Genomic DNA, 15,144 nt, shown 5'->3' on the forward strand with positions numbered 1-15,144 from the left:
AACAGCATGATCATTACACAGGTGCACCTACTGCCGGGGACATTCAAAGGCCACTTGAAAATGTGCAGTTCTGTCACACAACACAATGCCACAGATGTCTCAATTTGAGGGAGCGTGCAATTGGCATGCTGACTGCAGGAATGTCCACCAGAGCTGTTGCGAGATAATTTCATGTTAATTTCTCTACCATAAGCCGCCAGCAACATAATTTTAAAGAATTTGGTAGTATGTCCAACCTGCCTCACAGGACCTCCACATCCGCAATTGTTGGAGACCAGCCATCCGGACAGCTGAGGAGTATTTCTGTCTGTAATAAAGCCCCTTCGTGGGGGAAAAAATACTAATTCTGATTGGCTAGGCCTGGCTCGCCAGTTGGTGGGCCAACCTCCCAAGTAGGTGGGCCTGTGCCCTGTCAGGCCCACACATGGCTGTGCCCCTGCCCAGTCATGTGAAATCCCTGAATTAGGCCTAATTTATTTAAAGTGACTAAGTTCCTTATGAACTGTAACTCAGTAAAATCTTTTAAATTGTTGTGTTTATATTTTTGTTCAGTATAGCTGTCTGATAACACATTAATGGAATGGCTTGTCCTGCTAATGGTAAAAACCCAGAGTGCATTGCATGAATGTTGGGAAAATATCTTGGTTCTTTTCTAAACATAGAAGGCCTGCATCCCGGAGTCACCTCTTCACTGTTGGCATTGAGACTGGTGTTTTGCGGGTACTATTTAATGAAGTTGAGGACTTGTGAGGCGTCTGTTTCTCAAATTAGACACTAATATACTTGTCCTCTTGCTCAGTTGTGCACCGGGGCCCTCCCACTCCTCTGTCTATTCTGGTTAGAGACAGTTTGCGCCGTTCTGTGAAGGGAGTAGTACACAGCGTTGTACGAGATCTTCAGTTTCTTGGCAATTACTGGCATGGAATAGCCTTCATTTCTCAGAACAAGAATAGACTGATGAGTTTCAGAAGAAAGTTATGTTTCTTGCCATTTTGAGCCTGTAATTGAACCCACAAATGCTGATGCTCCAGATACTCTAGTTCACTAGTCTAAAGAAGGCCAGTTTACTGCTTCTTTAATTAGCACAACAGGTTTCAGCTGTACTAACAATTGCAAAAGGGTTTTCTAATGATCAATTAGTCTTTTAAAATTATAAACTTGGATTAGCTAACAACGTGCCATTGGAACACAGGGATGATGGTTGCTGATAAAATATTTAAAATGTCCTTGGTAAATAATTGGTCTAGGCTATACTCCAGAATTAAACAAATTCTAGTAATCTCTTTTGAGTGTGGACTGTATTATTATCCATACTGGATGGGCTGGTTGCCTTATGAATAGAATGTTTGGAGTGTAGCATGAGTCTTGGAGAGAAAGTATAGGCCTAGGCAACGCTATTGGCTCATTAATTTTGCAGGGCGGCTTACAGAGTTGGCCTACAATTATAGTGAATTTATATTTTCATAATAGGCAGACATTACCTTTAGATACAGAATATCTCACCACTGTGTGTTTATCTCCTCCTCTCTGTCCTTCATTCCTATGTTGAGCGTGCAGTTTAATGAAATATGTTTAGTTGTGAAAACATTACCATCGGTAGCTGCAGAAACAGGGTAGGAGAGCCCATGGCATACAGACTTTGGGCGGAATATATTACCTGTCATGCAAAGAGACTGCATGCTCCTCAAAACAGTGGTTGGACAAAAGTATGTGGAAACACCTTGAAATTAGTGGATTCGGCCATTTCAGCCCCCCGTTGCTGACAGGTGTATAAAATCGAGCACACAACCATGCAATCTTCATAGCCAAACATTGCCGGTAGAATGGCAAGCACGGAAGACCTCAGTGACTTTCAACGTGGCACTGTCATAGTGTGCCACCTTTCCAACATGTCAGTTCGTCAAATTTCTGCCCTGGTAGAGCTGCTCTGGTCAACTGCAAGTGCTGTTATTGTGAAGTGAAAACATCTAGGAGCAACAACGGCTCACCCGTGACGTGATAGGCCACACAAGCTCACAGAATGGGACCGCCAAGTGCTGAAGCGCGTAAAAATCGTCTGTCCTCAGTTGCAACACTCAATAACGAGCTCCAAACTACCTCTGAAAGCAACGTCAGAACAAGAAGTACTCATCAGGAGCTACACGAAATGTGTTTCTATGGCCGAGGAGCCACACACAAACCTAAGATCACCATGACCAATGCCAAGCAGCTAGAGTGGTGTAAAGCTCGCCACCATTGGACTCTGGAGCAGTGGAAACGCGTTCTTTGGAGTGATGAATCACGCTTCACCATCTGGCAGTCCGACAGACTCATCTGGGATTTGGGGGACGCCAGGAGAATGCTACCTGTCCCAATGCATAGTGCTAACTGTAAAGATTGGTGGAAGAGGAATAATGGTCTGAGGCTGTTTTTCATTGTTCGGGCTAGGCCCCTTAGTTCAGGTGAAGGGAAATCTTAATGCTACAACATACAATGACATTCTAGACAACTCTATGCTTCCAATTTTGTGGCAACAGTTTGGGGAATGCTCTTTCCTGTTTCAGCATGGCAATGCCCCTGTGCAAAAGCGAGGTCCATACAGAAACTGTTTGGCGAGATTGGTGTGGAAGAAATTGACTGGTCTGCACAGAGCCCTGACCTCGTCGAACACCTCTGGGAATTAATTGGAATGCCGACTGCGAGCCAGGCTTAATCGCCCAAAATCAGTGCCCGACCTCACTAACGCTCATGGCAGAATGGAAGCAAGTCCCCGCAACAATGTTCCAACATCTAGTGGAAAGCCTTCCCAGAAGAGTGGAGGCTGTTATTGCAGCAAAGGGGGTACTAATTCCATATTAATGCCCATGATTTTGGAATGAGATGTTCGACGAGCAGGTGTCCACATACTTTGGCCATGTACTGTAAGTGTTCTTATAAACCCAGACATTTCTATCTGCAATCCTGTGTTAAAGCAGAGTTTTGATAGTTGCCACTAAAAAGGAAGATCCTAGCAGCTACTATAATTTATTTCTCAGCTGCTCATATTAAGCACATGCTCAGCTATAAAAATGGAGTAGCCTACCCGGCATGATTAAAAAACTAAATGCGAGGAAGCGGTCTTCATTCCCTATTCTAGTGCATACGGATTACTATTATGTATTTTTTATTATTATTATTATTATTATTATTATGTATTTTTTCCCATGCAAATTTGATAATGGGATGGGCCATTCTAAATCAAAACAAATTCTCCATACTAGTAAAGACAAGATTAAATTGAGAATAGTCTGATGGGTGAAAATATGATCACTTGATGAGAGAACAGCATGTGTAGCTTGAGGCAAGAACAAGCTTTTTTGCGACAAATCATCAATAGCTTAGGGTCGCATCATGCAGCCTATATTTGTTTTGGAGTTCTAAGACATTCTAAGGTTTGTATCATTCCCAAATAAAGCTACCAAATAACTAAATCTGGCGTATAGGACTTGACATAGACACATCATATGCACACTCGCTCCGGAATGGAGAAAAATATCCTTTTTATTTTATTTCAGCCAAGTTCAATTATATTCTTCATACTATAAAATCATAGACAATAATGGCACGAGACTTAAGCATATTTAGTCCACTAAATGAACTAGCATACGACAAATAGCCAGATAACATACAGTAGGCCAACTCATTCTGTTCTTCTGAGAATTTAAAAAAAGAAATAATACATACATACATACATACATACATACATACATATATATATATATAAAAACGGATATGTAGATGTTCCAAAGGCGCGCATCAACAGCTTGTATACAAGTAGAAACGTCAGGTTCGTCGGTACCAGGTCGGTACAAAGCAGAGACATCTTGTTCGAGCAAGAGAAGAAATGGCCTCCTACTGTGCAAAGCCCTTATTGGCAGTCAGATCTATCGGTGTGTCTGTGCTATAACATTAGCTATACTCAAGAGCTCATGCATGGACACAGACTTAGATAGGTATTTTAAGTAACAGCTAACCACATCATATGTTAGTTATTGCAATCGGTCATTCGATGACACAGTCGATGACATGGCACGCAACGATTGATTGATGCATGCAACGTCTGAGCAGGGGAACACGACCACAGGTTTCAGGAGCCAGCTAGTAGATATGACTCCACCATGGGCAACAACAAACTGGCTACTAGTTAGTATTCACCAAAATACACTACTGGTCAAAAGTTTTAGAACACCTACTCATTCAAGGATTTTTCTTTATTTTTACTATTTTCTACATTGTAGAATAATAGTGAAGACATTAAAACGATGAAATAACACATATGGAATCATGTAGTAAACAAAAGTGTTAAATCATCAAATTCTTCAAATGGCCACCATTTATATGTGAGATTCTTCAAATAGCCACCCTTTGCCCTGATGACAGCTTTGCACACGCTTGGCATTCTCTCAACCACCTTTATGAGGTAGTCACCTGGAATACATTTTAATTAACAGGTGTGCCTTGTTAAAAGTTAATTTGTGGAACTTCTTTCCTTCTTATTGCGGTTGAGCCAATCAGTTGTGTTGTGACAAGTTAGGGGTGGTATACAGAAGGTAGGGCTATTTGGTAAAACACCAAGTCCATATTATGACAAGAACAGCTCAAATAAGCAAAGAGAAACAACAGTCTATCATTACTTTAAGACATGAAGGTCAGTCAATGCGGAAAATGTCAAGAACTTTGAAAGTTTCTTCAAGTGCAGTCGCAAAAACCATCAAGCGCTATGATGAAACTGGCTCTCATGAGGACCGCCACAAGAAAGGAAGACCTAGAGTTACCTCTGCTGCAGAGGATAAGTTCATTAGAGTTAACTGCACCTCAGATTGCAGCCCAAATAAATGCTTCAAAAAGCCAAAGTAACAGACACATCTCAACATCAACTGTTCAGAGGAGATTGCATGAATCAGGCCTTCATGGTCGAATTGCTGCAAAGAAACCACTACCAAAGGACACCAATAAGAAGAAGAGACTTGCTTGGGCCAAGAAACACGAGCAATGAAGATTAGACCGGTGGAAATTTGTCTTTTGGTCTGGAGTCCAAATTGGAGATTTTTGGTTCCAACCAACTTGTCTTTGTGAGACGCGAAGTGGGTGAACGGATGATCTCCGCATGTGTATTTCCCACCGTAAAGCATGGAGGTGGTGGTGTTATGGTACTTTGCTGGTGACACGGTCTGTGATTTATTTAGAATTCAAGGCACGCTTAACCAGCATGGCTACCACAGCATTCTGCAGGGATATGCCATCCCATCTGGTCTGCACTTAGTGGGACTATCATTTGTTTTTCAACAGGACAATGACCAAACGCACCTCCAGGCTGTGTAAGGGCTATTTTACCAAGAAGGAGAGTGATGGTGTGCTGTATCAGGTGACCTGTCTCCACAATACCCGACCTAAACCAAATTGAGATGGTTTGGGATGAGTTGGACTGCAGAGTGAAGGAAAAGCAGCCAACAAGTGCTCAGCATATGTGGGAACCCCTTCAAGACTGTTAGAAAACCATTCCAGGTGAAGCTGGTTGAGAGAATGCCAAGAGTGTGCAAAGCTGTCAAGGCAAAGTGTGGCTATTTGAAGAATCTCAAATATAAAATATTTTGATTCGTTTAATACTTTTTGTTTACTACATGATTCCATGTGTTATTTAATAGTTTTGATGTCTTCACTATTATTCTACAATGTAGAAAATAGTACAAATAAAGAAAAACCCTTGAATGAGTAGGTGTTCTAAAACTTTTGACCGGTAGTTAATGTTCAACTCATAGCTAGTTTATCCAGTGACCACCATATTTAGAAGGATAGCTACTGTCTGAAATGTAGCTAACGTTAGATAGCTTACTAACCTGGCAGTAGCCACTACTAGCCAACTAATCATGGATTTCCTATTCTTTGATACATTTGGGTTAACTTGCTCATATCATGCAAGATACAGTTTGTGGGAAGGTACAAATAACAATTAGTGGACTCTTTATGAAAGATCGGACAATGAAACTAAAATAGATTGGTAGCTATCTGGTGGGGCTTTCATTTATTTCCCAATTAATTAATTCAGCTGAAGCTGGGTTTCCCAAGTCGTTTGGTGCTCACTGCTCATGCCCGTGAGCAAACTAAACAGATGGCTCTTCAGCGCATCTGTGCGACGTCACACCCAAGAAGGCTCAACCAATCAACCAAAGTAAATCATGAATATGAATGACTTTGCCTCTGGCTACCCTATGAAAGGACATTTCGCTAAATGGACAGGGGAGCAAAAATAAACACACCATAAACCCCCACGCTAACTCTGGAGTTCATAATCACAAACAACGACTACAGGGAGGCCGAATCCTGAAGTTATGTGCCTAGTGTCATAATCACTTTAGGAGTGGCCATAAAAGAGGGCATTTTGATAAATTCTCCATTACAAAATCCATACCAGTGAATGAAGTGACGTCACTAAGCAAAAACAACGAAGGAATTTATATAATAAACCAAAAAGGTTATTATTTTTGGGTGAGTTTAACTAATTCCGGAGTCCATAGCATAAAATCTATAATAATATTATTAAGTACCACCCTGCATTGAAATGTAATGCAATAGCCCACATTTGGTTCCTTCAGAACTTTCAATGCATATATCTGCGATCATGAGATTAGCCAATGGGGAAGAATATACCCTTGGCCTTTTGGAGCAGTCACTCTGACCTTTGACTTCTGGCCCACTCAGAGACAGCGGCTCTGAGCACCACATCCTGGCCTCCCAAGACAAAGAAGGGAGTGTGGGGGGGGGGAATTGTTGCTGCTCAGGGGGCTCTCTAAACACAGGAAGGATTTACACACGGTTTATCTAACAGCCAATTGATCATGGGAATATCACATAACCTTTTTTGGGCTTAAAATAGATCCCCATGTTCCTCCGCTTGGCCCAGCGCACTGTTTAATGCTGCAGTGCTGCCTGATGGGTAAATTCACGTCAGAGAATGAGTGATGAGTCTCCGTTAACAGACAGAAAAGAAAAATGTGTGACTCAAGAGGACGACATGAAAAACAAATGTCCTCAAGACACTGAACTACCTGTAAGGAGAGCCAGGAAGTAATTATAACATCTCAGCTAAAAGTGCATCTAAATTCTGTCTTTGATTTGACAGAGGAGATGTTGGTCATTACGTCATGTTGATATTCCACATGAAAACCAATCACATGGGGATCACTTAAGAGTGCCAACCCTGTAGGAAAGTGAGGGATTGTTTCAGCTCCTTGAGGTAGGCTAAGCTATAAGGATGCAATGAAATACTTTCTCAAGAGTAAAATCACTTCAAAATGTGTCATATCTTTGATCATGAATGACACTTAATAATTGGATAAGACTACCGAAAACCATTGCACTGACCACCACAAGGGTGGTTCAAAGGGTTTTCATACTCAATAGATTTAACTTGAACATCAAACAAGTTCTCACATTTCAGGAAACTTAATCACACTTTCAAAACATTTAACAGTGTTGGTTTTTCAAATGACAATTGACACCCTGCACTTACATAAACAATTCAGCTTATAAGAAAACAGAGATCAGCCCAGAGCTCCATCTAGGCTTAAATTTAACTATACATCATGCCCTTGGTTACTTAAAACCCAAAACAGTGTTCAGACAACATTAACTCTCTAGCCAAGCAAGGTCACAATTCCACAGGCTGTAGTGAAGACATGTGAAAACCTAATTCTTGACGGGAGAACATGGATTAACCTCTGGTCCGAAGGTGGGTAACAGCCCCAGTGGCATTCACAAGTGGAAAAGTCACATCTATTAATCTGAGGTCTGGGCGGAAGATATCTATCTCACTGTTTGCTTTGGATGTTTTAACGGTCGGGATGAGTGGGCGGAGGCTACATAAACTGCCAACAATACCCATTCGAGGACATACTCCAAACTCATTTGGAAAGTATTCCCGGGATATGGGAAGAATGCCGTCTATGTGTATACAAGTAGGGGCTGATTAATCAGAGTTCGCTTGGCTGAGACTCACAGTGGACCAAGAGGCTGAAAGTAGGGGGACCTCAGCTGGGCGAAAAGGGGATTACATAGAGGATATAGAGGTATACAGGATTGCATAGGGCCAAGGCCTTACCTGAACATGATGAATCCAATGGACTCCACCGCTGCCCTTCTGACATCATCGTTCACGTCGCTCACCTGAAAAGGTAGAGAACGACGAATTAACAGCAGGAAGAATGCGGTGGGGCAAGGAGATAATGTAACATCCATTACTAATCATTTTGCTGCACAAAAGCAAAAATGAAAAACTCCCAATCAGCCAAAATATCAAAGATTTGGGAGAAGCCTATACTTTTGTTCACAAACAGCTCATATCAAAGCATAATCACACCTTTAGCTTACGCAGGCTGCAATCTGTAGGAACAACCATCTGAGCCAGTAACAATAACATTAATTAATCTATTTGGGCTTCCTGTACTACCAAAGGATTTCATTATCGTGAAAAATATACACTAGATGACCAAATGTATGTGGACATCTGCTCGTCGAACATGGGCATTAATATGGAGTTGGTCTCCCCTTTGCTGTGATTATTAACAGCCTCCACTCTTCTGGGAAGGCTTTCCACTAGATGTTGGAACATTGCTGCGGGGACTTGCTTCCATTCAGCCACAAGAGCATTTGTGAAGTCAGGCACCGATGTTGAGCGATTAGGTCTGTCTCGCAATCGGCGTTCCAATTCATCCCAAAGGTGTTAGATGGGGATGAGGGGCCAGGGCTCTGTGCAGGCCAGTCAAGTTTTTCCACACCGATCTCGACAAACCATTTCTGTATGAACCTCACTTTGTGCACAGGGGCATTGTTATGCTGAAACAGGAAAGGGCCTTCCCCAAACTGTTTTCATAAAGTTGGAAGCACAGAATTGTCTACAATGTCATTGTATGCAGTGGCGTTAAGATTTCCCTTCACTGGAACTAAGGGGCCTAGCCTGAACCATGAAAAATAGCTCCAGAGCATTATTCCTCCTACACCAAACTTTACAGTTGGCACTACGCATTGGGGCAGGTAGCGTTCTCATGGCATCTGCCAAACCCAGATTCGTTCGTCGGCCTGCCAGATGGTGAGGCGTGATTCATCACTCCAGAGAACGCATTTCCACTGCTCCAGAGTCCAATGGTGGCGCTTGACATAGCACATGGTGATCTTAGGCTTGTGTGCAGCTGCTCAGCCATGGAAATCCATTTCATGAAGCTCCTGACGAACAGTTCTTGTGCTGACGTTGCTTCCAGAGGCAGTTTGGAATCCAATAATTTGAAGGGGTGTCCATATACTTTTGTATATAGTCTGTCATAACCATCCTCGCATTTACAATACTTAATAGCTTGGCTATCCATGGCGTGCTCTGTTACCTGGTTGTCGGTGTCTTGCGTGAGAAAAGGGAAGGAGGATACTTACAGCCACATGCAGCAGACGTCTGATGGCCTTGTTGTTTCCGGAGCCGCAGTAGGCCATGCCCACTGTATACATTCCGGAACGTCGCAGGATCGGGTCCTAGAGCAGACACAGTGACAGAACACAGAGTCTTAGTTAAGAGACGAGTCTGCAGCAGTAAGTCTAGCCATGGCAACAATGTGTAGTCAACAACGTCTACATCTTATTTGACATCTAGCAGATTTAAAAAAAGGTCCAACGCAGACAATTAAGAACCTTACGGTGATTGTTTTCAATCAAAATAGCCCAAAAGAAGAAAAAAAATAGCTTCTTAGCAAAGACTAATTTCTCAAGCAAGCATTTTGATAGAACTGTCTGGGAGTGGTCTAAATGGGGAGGGGAAAACGGACATTTTTCTGTTATTGGCAAAGGTATGGAACTCTTATTGGTCTATTAACTAATTTACCGTCTGATGTCGTCACCAGGCAGGCCGACACCCACCAAAACAGGCTGAAATTTCAAGTGAACAGCTTTTACACTAAAAGGGCCTCATCAGCATTTTCACAATATTATTCCAACCTCAGTGTAGAAATATACAGCTCTGGAAAAAATGAAGAGACCACTGCAAAATTATCAGTTTCTCTGGTTTTACTATTTATAGGTATGTGTTTGGGTAAAATGAACATTTTGGTTTTATTCTATAAATTACTGACAACATTTCTCCCAAATTCCAAATAAAAATATTGTCATTTAGAGCATTTATTTGCAGAAAATTGTCAAAATAACAAAAAAGCAGTGTTGTCAGATCTCGAATAATGCGAAGAAAATAAGTTCATATTCATTTTTAAAACACAATACTAATGTTTTAACTTAGGAAGAGTTCAGAAATCAATATTTGGTGGAATAACCTGGATTTTCAATCACAGCTTTCATGTGTCTTGGCATGCACTCCACCAGTCTTTCACATTGATGTTGGGAGACTATGCCACTTCTGGCGCAAAAATTCAAGCAGCTCGGCTTTGTTTGATGGCTTGTGACCATCCATCCTCCTCTTAATCACATTCCAGAGGTTTTCAATGGAGTTCAGGCCATGACAGGGTTGGCCATGACATGGTCTTGATCTGGTGGTCCTCCATCCACACCTTGGCTGTGTGGCATTGTTCTGCTGGAAAAAAAACAATCCTCAGAGTTGGGGAGCATTGTCAGAGCAGAAGGAAGCAAGTTCTCTTTCAGGACAACCTTGTACATGGCTCGATTTATGCGTCCTTCACAAAGACAAATCTGCCCGATTCCAGCCTTGCTGAAGCACCCCCTGAACATCACCGATCCCCCAAAATTTCACAGTGGGTGCGAGACAATGTGGCTTGTAGGCCTCTCCAGGTCTCCGTCTAACCATTAGACAACCAGGTGCTTGGCAAAGCTGAAAATTGGACTCATCAGAGAAAATGACCTGACTCCAGTCCTCTACTGTCCAATCCTTATGGTCATTTGCAAACCTCAGCCTGGCTCTTCTTTGCTTCTCATTGGGTTTTTTTCTGGCTTTGCACGACTTCAGCCCTGCCCCTAAGAGCCTGTTTCGAACCGTCCTCGCCATGCACTTCACCCCAGCTGCCATTTACCATTATTTTTGTAGGTCACTTGATATCATCCTACGGTTATTGAGTGACATTCAAATGAGTTGTCGGTCATCCCGGTCAGTGGAGAGTCATTTTCGTCCTCTGCCGGTCTGTACCTTTGTTGTCCAAAATGTCTGCTGCTTGACCTTGTTCTTATGAACCGCCGTCTTTGAAATTGTAAGGATGGAAGCAACCTGACACTCACTGTATCCCTCTGCCAGTAAAGCCAGAATTCAACCCATCTTTCACTCACAAAACTTTCGGCATGGTCAATTGGTATTTTTAATTCCAATTACGTTTGAGGTACTACTAAGCACTGCTTTTGCCATCCAGCTGGTCCTATTGCAAGAGGATAGTGATGACCACAGCAGTGGTTTTTATACTTTTCCTCGTTAAATAAGATTTTGTTCAGATGATCACCTAATCAGTACCTCATTCAGTAGAATGAGGTGTGCCTGTGTTGGAATTCAACAGACACTGGAATGGAAGCAATACATGTAGAGATGCTGATTTAAGAAAAATATGCAGCAGTCTCTTAATTTTTTCCAGAGCTGTATAGTTCAAGAGAGGTATTCATTGTCACAGTAAATTGAAACCGAGATGAATACAGGCCGGAAAAAAGCAAAAGCAAACACATTTGGCAACAATAGGCAAAAGGGTTAACTGTCATGGGTGCATAGCCAAGGAATAAATGTGAATAAATATGGTGGTAGCAGCAGATAAGGTGAGTTTCCCCCCTTACAATGCAAAGTGCTGAGAAGCCATATACCCATCATCACCAGGCATAATGGAAGAAGAGTGTGTGGGTGTGAATGTGTGCCAAGTCCGACTGTTACCTTGTCTCTGCAGAGGCTCTCGATGAGCGTGTCTGCCTCCTCCATGCATCCGTACATGACCATGGCGATTCCAACGGCCAGGCCGCGCAGGATCTTTTCGTGCTGCGTCTCCTGGGCGTAGCCCACCATGTCCTCAATGGCCTGTGCCGACTTCGAGCCCAGCATGACTAGCCCCAGGGCCAGCCCCACAGCCTCACCTGGGAACAGAGGGCAGACGCAGACATGAGCACCGCATGATGGTAGAGGTCTGTGCGGGACTGATTTCTTTATCCCACCCTCTCCTATAGCTTTTCATACCACACGCGCCTACTTCTGCTGCCTTTTTGTCCGACTCCCACCCGCTCCTGCAAGAACTGGTCCCGAACCAAACCGCAGTCCTGTAAATGTTATTTTAGGCGTATGTGACACAGCTTGCTTGGCAGTCATGGTCCCAATTTTTGTGCCCTATAGGCAAAACCAAAATGGGCAAAAATAACGTTTGACTCCTTTCTGTGAGGCACATCGATCTGCAGGTTGAACATCGTGAGATTGTAGACTCTTAAATTGATAGTTCAGTTTGTTTAGGCAATTTTAAAGTTAACTAGCTACATTGCATGCTGATATTGTCTTTGGTATTATTGTGTGTAGCTACGTTTGCTAGCTAGCCAGCCCATAGAGAAAGCATTGCATTGTAGATGAGTCGACTTGAGCTGAAACAGATTTCCATAACGATTTTCTATGTTGCTACCAACCTTATTGTAAACAAAAAAATATTGTTCTCAGTGTTATTTAACACTGTCAATTAAAGGAATGAGTGGATTTGGGTGGATTGTTCCTTTAACAGGAGCAGGCAGAGACAAATATGGGTGATAAATATTTATTTCCAGACCATGTAGTAGACCTAAACTATAGATGAATCATAATTAGGAAGTTAACTTCCTTGAAAAGACAACTGCCCCGTGCTTCCCCACCCATGCATATAGCTTACTCTATTTAGTCTTAATTTTTGCACATAGAAAATGTATAGGCTTATTTTAACACTGAAAGGGCTTTTTATCAATTAAAATATCCATTTGACATTGTTCCATACAAGAATATACCATGACATTTCAAATTATTAATTTAATAAAGCAACAATCTTTTCAATTAGGTTTTTATGACATGCTCCCCATAAAAAGGCTGGCAGCCGTCCGTGTGTAGCTTGTTGTTCATGTTGGCCAACCAAAGCAGCAAGAGGCTCAATGTGTAGTAAATGTAGTCAGAGTTCAGGTAGGCTGTTTTATCTGATTGGGCTTAGCTAGCTATGCATCTTTTCTAAGCTACTCTAGTCAATACAGGCACTGTTATAAGGGATGATGAATAACATTGTGGCTGATACAAGTTAGCTAGTAGCCGAGTAGTCTCTCTCTCTCTGCCTCCATCTGCTTGCGCCCATCTCACCGGCACCTCCGCAGCAACAGAACGCCTGCCTCTTCCTCGCGTAGTAATGCTCAAGTTAGAAACGTATGTTTAAAAATACACATTTATTTTGAATATCCGGATACCCGACAAAAATGTATTATACGCTTAGTGAAAATATTTTAAACCCCCATCCCTAATTCCCTAGGATTAACAGTATTAACACTAATGTGAATTTTTGTATTCTTTTTTTTTTCCCACGTAGCTACCAACCTTGTTATAATGACAAAAAATGCATCCGTTTCATTATTTGTCGTTAAACAAGGTTGGTAACAGCTGAAAATCGTTGTGGAAATCTGTTGCCGCTAAAGTAGACTACAAAACCCACAATGCAATGTTCTCTCTAGGATGGCTGGCTAGCTAGCAAACTTAGGTTCACACCAGGGTTTTTTCTGGATCAAAAGAGGGCTAGGTGGTGAGCGTGGTAGGGGGCGTGGCAATGATTGCGGTTACATTTTAGAGGCCTCCATCTTGCCACTAGATAATTATTTTGTATTTTTAAGCCAATTTCCTGCAACTGTACTAATTTCTCCATAAAGCTGAGTTTTTTTCCTTCAGTTTTAAAGCAAGTTTCCTGCGATTCTACAATTTTTTCCATGCAGCTGAGAGAACATTTAGCAGTTTTAAAGCTAATTGGCAATTCTATTCATTTATCCATGAATGTGTTCTTTTGCTGAAACATAAAATACTGCTAAATTCATTGTTTTTGGAATTGCCAATCCTCCGTCTAGCTTTTATTTTGGTGATTGTTAGTTCTCAAAGATTATATTATTTTTAAAAATGTAGGTCCATTATATTTTCTACATACTTTATATCTGGGTTTTAGTCGTTTAAGTTTACACTTAAGTGTTTTCCATCCCAGAAATATATTTAAACAAAATAAAAGGCCACCCGAGGACACAATAATACCAAAGTCAATATCATCATGAGAAGGAGCTAGCTGTAAAATTGCCTAAACAAACTGTACGATCAATTTAGGAGTTCATCTCACAGAGTTCAGCTTGCAGTTCCTCTCTGCACAGAGCGAGTGCAGAGTGCATTGTTATGGCAACAACGGCTCTTTCCCACAGACACAGGGCGCATTGCGAGATGGTACTTGAAGGAGAAACTGAGTTGAATAATTTAGTACACCGATCAGATTGAGCACGTCTAAGCTAAGTTCCTACACAATTTCCTGATTTTACAGATGGACCACTTAGAAATTAAATCATGGGGAACACTTATTTTACCCACTGATAGAACATAGGCTTTCACCAAATTGATAGGAGTTTCTTTCTTTTTTTCTGGGGTTGGATTATTCATTTAATAGAGATCACATGTGCACCTGATCTCGCATGCCCAACTAGGAGAGGAAGGCTACTGAAAATTAAGGCAGCAAGAATGATGAGAGGAAACTTTGTCTAACATTTTGCATAGCCAGACTATAGCCATCAAACTAAACTCTGGACCTCGAAGCCAGTTCCACTGCGTTTCTTTAATTGTTACCCTCTAGTCAGGGACTGACTTATACCTGGGAAACCAGGTGGGTGCAATGAATTATCAGGTTGAAGAGAACCAGCAGGCTGCAGACCTCGTAGGGTAAGAATTGAATACCCCTGGCCTATAGCCTACCTTGTGGGACGATTTGCAGCCAGAGACAAATAACGTTGCGCCTTTTCCTTCGCACCTCAATTCACGTTGGTTGAGTGCCCTCCACTTTTTTCCATTATCAATATTTATTTCAAGACACTGTAGTAAACTGTAGCCTAATCGTTTTAAAGTGAATTTCCTTGGAAAGAAACTGTACCATGCTTCTCTGCCCATACATTTAATTGAGACCACACATTTAGCCTATTGTCACA

The 15,144-nt window shown here is 41.9% G+C and overlaps 1 protein-coding gene across 1 annotated transcript in view; it reads right to left on the minus strand.

The window, feature by feature from the left end:
* LOC106613492 (26S proteasome non-ATPase regulatory subunit 1) overlaps positions 1-15,144 on the minus strand; it is a 113,394-nt gene that overhangs the window by 80,643 nt on the left and 17,607 nt on the right. The window contains exons 14-16 of the mRNA XM_014215780.2: positions 11,867-12,063; positions 9,439-9,534; positions 8,117-8,181 (exon numbers count right to left, since the gene is read on the minus strand). Coding sequence (XP_014071255.2) covers positions 8,117-8,181; positions 9,439-9,534; positions 11,867-12,063 — 358 coding nt within the window. The remainder of the gene's footprint in view (positions 1-8,116; positions 8,182-9,438; positions 9,535-11,866; positions 12,064-15,144) is intronic.

The sequence above is a fragment of the Salmo salar genome, chromosome ssa10 (genome assembly GCF_905237065.1).
Source record: "Salmo salar chromosome ssa10, Ssal_v3.1, whole genome shotgun sequence".
NCBI lineage: Eukaryota > Metazoa > Chordata > Actinopteri > Salmoniformes > Salmonidae > Salmo > Salmo salar.